Genomic DNA, 11,233 nt, shown 5'->3' on the forward strand with positions numbered 1-11,233 from the left:
TCCCGCCATCCATGATGGGTGAAAACCTCCTTGTCTGCCCGCTTTAATTGGGTACATGTTGCCATGAAAAGCTCATTGTGCTCATTGTGCTCTAGCCGCTGAAGATGGAGAAAAAAAAATCGACTATCTTCTTTAAAATTTTGTTAGTCTCAAACTGATAGTATTCTACTCCAATTACACTCTCCCGTCGATTAATTGTAGTTCAGTTGTCTTATTGGATTCCATAATCTTATATTAGATGTAGTGTAAGGTTCCACCATGCTCTCACAGTGTAATTGGATTATTATCTCTCACATGCCTTGTTTTCATTCTAAGGATACGGGTAGAACTTTTATGTTTTTTGCGAGGAAAGGCGCGATCTTTATTCATTTAAGGCATGACTAGGAGTTAAGGACGGTCTATTCCCAGTATCACATGTAACTGGTTTGTTCCAGCAGATCAATACGTTGAGCGGAATGGGTGGTACGACTTGAGATCGAGCACCACGCCAGCGATGGAGCCTACTGCTGCAGCCAGGGAGACCACAAGGCACGCGAGACTGAGCGCCTGCAGCCCTACCCACGGCGTGCTCCAGCGCCTGATCTTGCGGTGCGCGATATACATCTCCACAGGGAAGTAGACGGTGAGGGGCCAGAAGCCGACCGCGCCTAGGATGCCAACAACGTCGTTGAAGAAGGGCAGGAGCATGGACACGATGGTGGTCAGCACCACGAAGCATGTCCGCCACACCAGCCGGAACGCGTTGACCCTGCAGGCATGCCCATTTGGGCCGTGTAACCGAAGGTCATACTCTTCGACCTTGGGCCAGCGCCGGGCCGCCCACTTCTCGATGAAGGCGAAGAGCGGCTGGGAATAGACCTGGTAGGCCCCGACGAGGTGGACAACAATGGCGAGGTTGGCGATGTCGAGCAGCCAGTAGGGGTTGTAGAAGCCGAAGCCAGTGAGGAGGTTCCCAGGGGCATCGTCGCCGAATGCTGCATAGCCTGCACAGCCACACAAAAGGTAAAAGGCAGTGGTGATAGAGATGCTAACGAGGGTGGCCTTCCGCATTGTGCGCGTCTCTGGAGGCGGGCTTCGGAGTGTGTCCTGGATCTCGCTGAGGATGATGGAGTAGGAGTAGGCGAAGGCTATGTCTCCCAGTGCCTGCAGGTTGCGCCAGATCTTCTGCATGGGGGTTACTGTGCCAGCCTTGGTGACGGCACCGACAGAGATGCCCATGATGCTGCCTTGGAAGGCCTTGTTCTGGGCAACCTGGGCGATGCCGAGGCTGAGGCCGATGATGGAGTAGGTGAAGGACATGATGGCGGCGACGATGGAGAGCCACCAGACCTGGTCGAAGTCCGGGATCTGCGAGAAGAAGACCTGCACGATGCCGAAGATGATCATGTACATGTTGCTGGACATGTGGCATGGGTCCTTCCCACCGCTCGCGTGGAAGCAATTCGAACGCTTGATTGCCCTGTTGCATACATCTAGTCATCAACAAAGGTGCTGACATGCAAGAGCTTTGCTGGTGGACTCAGAAATTCTAGTGGAGGCAGCTCACTCACATCATGCTAATGGAGGCAGCAATGGTGTATCCGACGGCAACTCCAAAGAGGTTGAGGTATTGGATGGCGCCACAGACCTTGACCTTGGCACCGCCCAGGTTGGCCTTGACGGCGTCCATGTATGTGTAATTCCGCCTGCCAGTGGCGAGGTCTCCTGTGCGGTAGCAGTCAGCGAGGAGGTTGGAGGTGAAGAAGATGACAAAGGCAAAGAGGGCCATGACGGAGGGGCCAGCGAGCCAGCCGAGCTGCGCAATGGCCCACGCGAGAGACAACACCCCGGAGCCGATGACCGCCGTGATGATGTGTGAAGACGCTGTCCACACTGTGCCTGTACGCTTTAGCCGGCCGTCGTCATCGAAGCATTTGCTGCCACCGGTGGTGGCCATGGCCGGTGCGTCCTCGTCGATCTTGGAAGTGATGGGCTGGGCCTCGACCTGGAGGTACCTCCTCGCATCGCGGTCCGGGTCCAGCTACACACATATTACATAAACACAACATGTGACTCACTCAAGTTCCTCTAAACAAAGCACTCAAACGTTTGATCAAATAGACAGATCTTACGGTGCTGTCATGGATCCTGGTTGGAAGAGTTCGGCTCCTAGGCAGCATGCTTGATCACTTCACCTTCACTGCACCACTGTATTATTATACTCAAACTATATTCAGATAGCTAGATGGCGGAGAGGAATATCTATGTAATCTCCATGCTCGGCCTTTTATACACGCAAAAATAGGCAGCAATGCAACTAGAGTGGAGCAATGTTTCATCATCATGGCCACCTGAGTGCCTACCTGTCTATTTTCACTACATGTACAAGTGGCAAAAGACATGCAAGTGGGACAATTAGTGGGGAATATTTTGGAGACTCCTAATGGCCTTAGAGCATGTCTAACAGGCCCCGTATTTCGCTGCCCCGTATAACGCTCGCATTTCGCCCCGTATCGAAAAACTGCTAACGGAAGAGCCATTCCGTCTAGCAGACCCCGTATTTCGCCCTGTATTTTCAAAAATAAAAACCCCGGGAAGTTCATCTTCATTGATCATACTACGGATCATATATACATTCCGATCATACTACGGATCATACTACATCTATCCTACATCTACTCGTCAAGGATGACGTAGGGGTTGAAGGCGATGGAGGCCGCCTCCTCCTGCGCCTCCCGCGCCTCGAACTCCCGGACGGCGGCGATGGCCGCCGCCTCCTCCTCTGCCTCCGCCCGAGCTTTCTCGGCGGCATCCGCCTCGGATTCGGCCACCGCATGCCGGAAGGCCGCCTCCTCTGCCGCCTCCTCTTCCTCCTCGCCGCCTCCGCTTCCTCCGCCGCTGGTGCTGCCGATGGTCGCCGCCCATGCCGCCTTGGACGCGCCGTCGCGCTGCCACTCGGCGAGCCACTTCTCGAAGGCTCCGCCGCTCATCGGCTTGAGCGGCGGGTCTTGCCGGTACCACCGCCCACCCGCGGCGTACTCCCGGAGCGAATCTGGCACGTACAGCGCGCCGGCGTACCGGCACGCCGCACGGCGGCTCCCGGCGGCGGATCTCTTGCACTTGAGCCGCCACGCCTCCTCCACGGTGTCCGGCGAGCGGGATCGCTTCGATCCGCTCGCCGGCGAGGCAGTACTGCGGCGGCGGGAGTCCATGCCGGCGTTGGGGTGGAATGCGGCGCGGGGGAGCGAGTAATTTCTCGCCGGAGAAGGATGGAGGAGGCGGCGGCGCACGGCGGAGCTAGGGTTGCGAGTGAGGGGTTAACCCCTCACTCGCACCTGCGCCCAGTATAAGTAGGGGGCGACGGGGCCGATTTCCTGGGCCCCGTATTCCGCCGAAATGGGCCGGCCCGAATACGGGGCCTGCTAGACGGCCCAAATCGCGCCTGCCCCGTATCCCGCCGGAATTTTACGGGGTGGGCGGGTTACACGGGGCCTGTTAGACATGCTCTTACAATCTCTTATACCATATTGATCAATTGCTCTTTTGTGGATAGCTCCATCCAAGTAACCGGGGATGCTAGGTTGCTTCGATAACAAACAAACAGTGTATATATCTCCTGCTGAGTGTGTTCCTTTCTCAAATATTGTGCAGGTTTACTGTCTCAAGAGGACAAGGACAAGATTATAGCTTTAGCTGGGGACATACATGAAGCAGGAAGTTCTAGTGTGTCACCAAGTTTTGCTGGAGGAATTGAGCTCGGGGAGGAACACTAGTGGAGAAGAGGCCTTTGGTCCCAAGCAAATGACCCACTGCTGAACCAAACCGGGTCCAATGCCCCCATTGGACCCGGTTCGTTTCTGCCCAGGACGACCCCACCCGGCCGGCGCCTGTCTCGTAGCGGCCTTTGGACCCGGTTTGTCATATAAACCGGGTCCAAAGGGTCCACCCGCGAGCCGCGGCAGGCCGTGTCAGCCTGGGGAACCCTTTGGTCCCGGTTTGTATGACAAACCGGGTCCAAAGGCCCCCTCTCGGCTATATAACCTTGCCCCTGCCCAAGTGTGAGCCACACTTAGCCATTTTTTCACTATCTTCACAAGAGGGTGTATTGCTCTCCTCTCTTCTTCACATGCACAAGAGGTGTTCGATGAAATGCTTAAGAGGATTTGCCACTTGAGTTTACACAAATCAAGCCACACTTAACTTGCTTTTTTCTTCTTCATCGAGGTTAACAACTTTATCCTTTTCATCCGCAATTGATAAAATGCATGTGTATATATACATCGTGATGTTCGTAATGGTTTTGACCGAGCTTAATTATATCATGCGGATGAATCGGCAATGGATGTACATTGACCGACGGTTTGACGAGTTCACCGCGGGCCTGGATAATTTTATGGCCGTGGCGGAGGCAAACAAACATGGTGGCTTCATGTATTGTCCATGTGTGGACTGCAAGAATACCGTAAATTACGCTCGCTCGAGTCTCATTCACAGCCACCTTCTGCGATCCGGTTTCATGCCCGGTTACTATTGTTGGACCAAGCACGGAGAAAGAGGGGTTATGATGGAAGACAATGAAGAAGAGGAAGAGGATGATGACGGTTATCCCAATTTCCCTGAATACGATGATACTGCAGAAGGCAATGAAGACAATGAAGTAGAAGATCAAGAGGCACCGGATGAGCCTGGTCGATGATGATCTTGGCCGGGCCATTGCTGATGCAAGGAGAGAATGTGAAACTGAAAAGGAAAGGTTGGCCTTCGACAAGATGATAGAAGATCACAACAAATTGTTATACCCAACTTGCGAAGATGGCCATAAAAAGCTAGGCAAGCACACTTCGGAATTGTTGCAATGGAAGGCGAGAGAACGGTGTCACCGACTCGGGATTTGGAAAGTTGCTTGACAATAATTAAGAGGAAGCTTCCAAGGGGTAACGAATTGCCCGCCGATGCGTACGAAGCGAAGAAGATTGTCTGCCCTCTAGGATTAGATGTGCAAAAGATACATGCATGCATTAATGACTTGCATCCTCTACCGCGGTGAGTACGAGAATTTGGATGCATGTCCGGTGTGCCATCGCATTGCGGTATAAGATCGGACGAGATGACCCCTGGTGATGTTGAGGGCGAGCGCCCCAAGAAGAGGGTTCCTGCCAAGGTTATGTGGTATGCTCCTATAATACCACGGCTGAAACGCTTGTTCAGGAATAAAGAGCACGCTAGGTTGTTGCGATGGCACAAAGAAGACCGTAAGAAAGACGTGATGTTGAGGCACCTCGCTGATGGATCCCAATGGAGAAAAATCGATAGAGAGTTCCCAAACTTTGCACGGGATGCAAGGAACTTAAGGTTTGGTCTAAGTACGGATGGCATGAATCCTTTTGGAGAGCAGCGAGCTGCAGCCATAGCACCTGGCTCGTGACTCTTTGTATATATAACCTTCCTCCTTGGTTGTGCATGAAGCGGAAGTTCATTATGATGCCGGTGCTCATACAAGGCCCGAAGCAACCCGGGAACGACATTGATGTGTACACTGAAGCCATTAGTCGAAGAACTTCTACGGTTGTGGTCCCTAGCAGGTGTACGTGTGTGGGACGAGCACAAGCGGGAGGAATTTGACCTAAGAGCGATGCTTTTCGTAACCATCAATGAGCGGCTTTGCTCTTGGTAACATTTCGGGACAGGTCAAACAAGGGATACAATGCATGCACACACTTGTTTACATGAGCTCGAAGGTGATTATTTGGAAAAAGGTCGGAAGGTCGTGTACCGGGGCATCGTCGATTTCTTAGGATTACCCATCCCGTAAGAAAGAAAGGAAAGCATTACGACGGTGAGGCTGATCACCGGAGGAAGCCTCCCCATCGTGATGGTGTTGATATATTTGGTATGGTCAAGGATCTAGATGTAATATTTGGAAAGGGTCCTGGCGGACGGTGCATTTCGAATGACGCTGCCGGACACGCGCCCATGTGGAAGAAGAAATCTATTTTTTGGGAGCTAGAATATTGGAAAGTCTTAGAAGTCCGCTCTTCAATCGATGTGATGCACGTGACGAAGAATCTTTGCGTGAACCTGCTAGGCTTTACGGGCGTGTACGGGAAGACAAAAGATACACCGAAGCACGGGAGGACCAGGCAACGTTGGAAAGACCCCAAAAATCTGCATGAGAGAGTTAAAGGACGTCATTTATCCGAGCTACGCTCTTACAAAAGCGAGAGAAGGAGATATTTTTTGAATGTCTTAGCGAGTATCAAGGTCCCGTCCGGCTTCTCCTCCAATATAAAGGGAATAATAAATATGGAGAAGAAAACATTCCAGAACACCGAAGTCTCATGACTTGTCACGTGATAATGACACGGTTGCTTCCGATTGCATTGAGGGGGCTTCTACTCGGAAAATGTTCGACTGCCCATTGTGAAGCTATGTGCATTCCTCAATGCAATTTCTCAAAAGGTAATAAACCCGGAAATTCTACGCGAGGTTGCGGAATGATGTGGTCCAATGTCTCGTTAGTTTTGAGCTGGTGTTCCCACCATCCTTCTTCAATATTATGACACATCTCCTCGTTCACCCAGTCGATGAGATTTCCATTCTCGAGTCCTGTGTTTCTACACAATATGTTCCCCTTCGAGAGGTTCATGGGAGTCTTGAAGAAATATGTTCATAACCGTGCTAGGCCGGAAGGAAGCATCTCCAAGGGCTATGGAACGAGAGGAGGTCATTGAATTCCGTGTTGACTTTATTCACGACCTTAAGCCGATTGGTGTTCCTGAATCGCGGCATGAAGGGAGACTAAGTGGAAAAGGCACGCTAGGAAGGAAATCAATGATATGTAGGGACGGGATTTCTTTGACTCAAGCACACTACACGGTTCTACAAAGTTCCACCATGGTGGCTCCGTATATCGGTGACCACAAGAACTTTCTACGCTCCCGAACCCGGGCGGTCGAACGATTGGATTAGACGTGAACACATGTCGACTTTCGGCGGTTGGTTGCAAAAACATCTCCTGAATAACGAAGATATTGAAGATCGAGTTTGTACTTGTCGGCTCGGACACCATCTTCGGCTGTAGTGACTTTCCAAGGGTACGAGATAAATGGGAATACATTTTACACGATCGCCCAAGATAAAAAGAGCACCAACCAAAACAGTGGTGTCCGCTTTGATGCAATAATGAATGAAGGCCCAAATGACACATATTATGGTTACATAGAGGATATCACGGGAACTTGAGTATGGACCTTCTTTTAAGGTCCCTTTGTTTAGGTGCAAATGGGTCAACAAAACAGGAGGCGGGGTTCAGGTAGACAAGTTGTATGGAATGACAACAGTGGATCTCAACAATCTTGGGTATAGAGACGAACCATTCGTCCTAGCCAAGGATGTGGCCCAGGTTTTCTATGTGAAGGATATGTCTAGCAAACCAAGAAAAGGAAACATAAGGAAACAAATACATCAAACGATGAGCCAAAGCGCCACATAGTTCTTCTACGGAAAAGAAACATCGTGGGAGTGGAGGACAAGACAGACATGTCGGAAGATTATAATAAGTTTGATGAAATTCCACCCTTCGAGTGAACATTGATCCAAGCATCAAGTTAAATGATGAAGATGCTCCATGGTTAAGGCCGAAGAAGATTAAATGATGAAGATGCTCCATGGCACAAATGAGTATCTCAACATGGCAATCAATTTCCCATTTATTTTTGTGTAATCATTTAACTGTATGTAAGATATGAAAAGTGGAGATGTGGTTGGCTTTTTGTACCATATATATAGAGGAGATGTAGTCGTTCACGGGTTTGCGGGGAAAAATTCCGAGGCGCGGTTTCGAGAGATGCCGTAGGGCATGTGCACCAACAACATCTTCGAGAAACTGCGCCACGGAGATTTCCCAACCCTTTCCCCAACACTATTAGAGGAGATGTAGTCGTTCGGGGGCTTGCGGGAAAAAATTCCGAGGAGCAACTTCCGAAGATGCCGTAAGGCTTGTGCACCAACGACATCTTCGAGAAGTTGCGCCACGGGAGATTTCCCAACCCTTTCCCCAACACTCGTTAGAGGAGATGTAGTCGTTCACGGGCTTGCGGTGGAAAAAATTCCGAGGCGCAGCTTCCAGAAGATGCCGTAGGGCGTGTGCACCAACAACATCTTCGAGAAGCTGCGCCACGGAGATTTTCCAATCCATGGGAATGAATCTCTGCTTGGCTTGTTGATCTGCTTGGCAAGCCGTATCGATGCTCCTTTCATAGGCACGGCACCGCTTCTACTCGACGGGCGTCGTGCGCTACATGCTTTATCTCATCGAGCAGTGCGTCCACCCATGCGTTCTTATCCTGCCGACATCTTTAGTCCCGGTTGTACCCACCAGCCGGGACTAAAGGACTACCCACACGTCCTTATCCCACCGACGAGTTTTGTTAGATGACAAAAAAAGGATCTTTAGTCCCGGTTGTACCCACCAGCCGGGACTAAAGGTTACCCACACGTCTTTATCCCACAGACGAGTTTTGTTAGATGACAAAAAAAGGATCTTTCGTCCCGGTTGTACCCACCAGCCGGGACTAAAGGTTACCCACACGTCTTTATCCCACCGACACTTTTGTTAGATATGACAAAAAAATGATCTTTACTCCCGGTTGTACCCACCAGCAGGGACTAAAGGTTACCCACACGTCCTTATCCCACCGACGGTTTTTGGCGCCACCTTGCGTTCCCGCCTATTTTTCTTCCGCGCTTTCCATGCTTCCCGCCTCCGTCCTCCCGCCATTTTTTCACTATATATATGTTGGCTTGGCCTCCATTTACATATCACATCTAGACTCATATCTGCAAACCTCATCACCGGGTCACATGGCTTCCATCGTATCTCTAACCCTCCGGGAGGCGGAGGCGCTTTGCGCGTCGAACTACCCCCGCCCGCCGGGCTACCGCGTCCCTACCGGCTGGTTGCCGAGCGTCGGAGGGGTACCGGTCCCTCTCTGTCCCTCTAGGTGTGGCGCGCGAGATGGCCATCCACGAACCACTACTACCGAGCTCACGCCGGAGCCAGCGGAGGAATCCCCGAGTGGCATCCCGACTACGGCCCGACTTGGGAGAGCTTGTTCATCAATCGGCGTGAGAGGGCGCTCGCCGGGCACGAGGACGGCGGCCCGCCTCCTTCGAATCCTTCAACGAGGCCGGCCGTCGGCTGTGGTGGCGCGACCCGAACTCTCCCGAGGCGTCATGGCCCACCGTGGCCCCCGCCTGCGCTACCCTCGGTCCCGGCCCACGCGTGCTCTCCCGCCGAGGTTTGACTACCGCGACCCCGATGCCGGCGACGATGATGACGGCGACTACGACGACTACGGTGGCGAGTACTATAGGGCCGGCACGAGTATGACCGAATGACTCGAACAGGTCGAATCCGGCCATGTATCTTAATTAATTTTCAGTTGAGCTAGGCACGAGTACTATAGGGCTAGGCACGAGTACTATCCGGCCATGTATCTTAATTAATTTTCGATTGAGTTATGTACTTTAATTCCACATGTAATCCGGCGGGAAACTTTTCTCATCATCGAGCGTACGCTACAACGACTTTAGTTGAAAATACAATAATATAGATAAACAACTAGTCTAGTCGATCTACTCGTCGTCGGAGGTTGTCTCGGTCCAAATGTCGTCCCACCGAGGGTCGTTGTCGGCCCAAGTTGTATTCGGGTTATCGAGCTCGAACACGGCGACGGCCCGACGATGGCGCTCGTTGGACCCTGCGTTGTGCCCGGAGGTCGCCGAAGAACGCGGCGGTGTTGTCGACGTCGTTGGGAACTGCGCCCTCCACCGGCGCATCAACTCCTCGTCGTGCTCGGCGATTGCGATCCGGCGCTGCACCGGCGGTGGCGGCGGCGGTCCTCGTCGTCGACGAGGCACGGCGTCGGCGCGAGGAACTCCGCCTCCTCTAGCGATTCGACGTGCGGGAAGTTCATGTCGCACCGTGGCCGCCGAAATCGCCATGCGGCCGCGTCGTAGCGCGCGCGCGCCAGCTCCGGGGTGTTGTACGTGCCGAGGGTGAGCCGGAAGCCACGGCACGCATCTCGGCGTAGAACCTACCGTTCGGCCGCGCTCGGACGCCACGGGAACCGGACGAGCCGCGACGGCGCGGCGGCATCCCGGCGACGAATGAACGGAGAGCGACGGCGACGTGTGGTTCCGCGCGCGCACGCGGCGCTTTATAGCACAGCGACGCGGCAGGTTTGGCGGACAGGTGGCGCGGGGAAGCGGCGGGGCGTGGCACGTGGAAGCGGCGGCGACAGGTGGCGCGGGAAGCGGCGGGGCGTGGCACGTGGAAGCGGGATCACACGTCGCACGGCGGTGGCGGCGGGGCGAGGCACGTGGAGCGGCGGCGACACGTGGCACGGGAAGGGACACGTGTGGCGGTGGCGGTGGTGGGCGAGTACACGGCGGTGCCGACGGTGGCCGATACACGGCGGTGGCGGTGGTGGGCAGTACACGGCGGTGGCCCGTACATGGCGGTGACGGCGGGGCACGGGGAAGGGACACGTGTGGCGGTGGCGGTGGTGGGCGGTGCGGTGGCTTTTTCATTTGAAATAAGGCGGGAATGAAAATTTTTAAAAATTTGGCCTTTGGACCCGGTTTGTATTACAAGCCGGGACTAAAAGCTATTTTTGCGTGCGCAGCGAACAACGGCAAAAAATGGCCTTTAGTCCCGGTTTGTATTACAAGCCGGGTCAAAGGCCCTGGACCCGGTTTGTCATACGCACCGGGTCCAAAGGGAGAGGGGTATAACTGCTCATCTCCTTCCTCGCGCAAATCAATCGCGCGAGGAGGAGAAACCGCGCCGCCGAGCTGCCCTGCTTGCCCACCGCGCCGCCCACCGCGCCGCCCACCGCCCGCGCGCCGCCCACCGCCTCGCGCGCCGCGCGCGCGCGCCTCCTCCTCCCGCGCCCGCGCCTCCTCCTCTCGCCGCCCGCCGCGCGCCGCGCGCTCCTCCTCTCGCCGCCCACCGCGCCCGCGCCTCCTTCCTCCGCCGCCCACCGCGCCCGCGCCTCCTCCTCCGCCGCCCACCGCGCCGCCCACCGCCGGCCGCCGCCACTCTCGCCTCCGCCTCCACCTTGTCGCGCGCCTCCGCCTCTGCGCGCCGCGCGCCTCCTCCTCTGCCGCGCCGCCCACCGCCTCGACCGCCGGCCGCCGCGCTTGTCGCGCGCCTCCTCCTCACCGTCGACCTCCGCCGCCGTCGCGACGC

General features: G+C 54.4%; 1 protein-coding gene across 1 annotated transcript; it reads right to left on the reverse strand.

Moving 5' to 3' along the window:
• Nucleotides 1-336: 336 nt before the first annotated feature.
• LOC124674479 (amino acid permease 3-like) lies at nt 337-2,240 on the reverse strand. Its single transcript, XM_047210519.1, has 3 exons — nt 2,112-2,240; nt 1,551-2,020; nt 337-1,459 (listed from the first exon to the last, which is right to left on the reverse strand). Exons 1-3 carry the CDS (start codon nt 2,157-2,159, stop codon nt 439-441), a joined length of 1,539 nt encoding a protein of 512 aa, XP_047066475.1. The 5' UTR covers nt 2,160-2,240; the 3' UTR covers nt 337-438.
• Between the last annotated feature and the right edge of the window lie 8,993 nt (nt 2,241-11,233).

The sequence above is a fragment of the Lolium rigidum genome, chromosome 7 (genome assembly GCF_022539505.1).
Source record: "Lolium rigidum isolate FL_2022 chromosome 7, APGP_CSIRO_Lrig_0.1, whole genome shotgun sequence".
In the NCBI taxonomy this organism is placed as follows: domain Eukaryota; kingdom Viridiplantae; phylum Streptophyta; class Magnoliopsida; order Poales; family Poaceae; genus Lolium; species Lolium rigidum.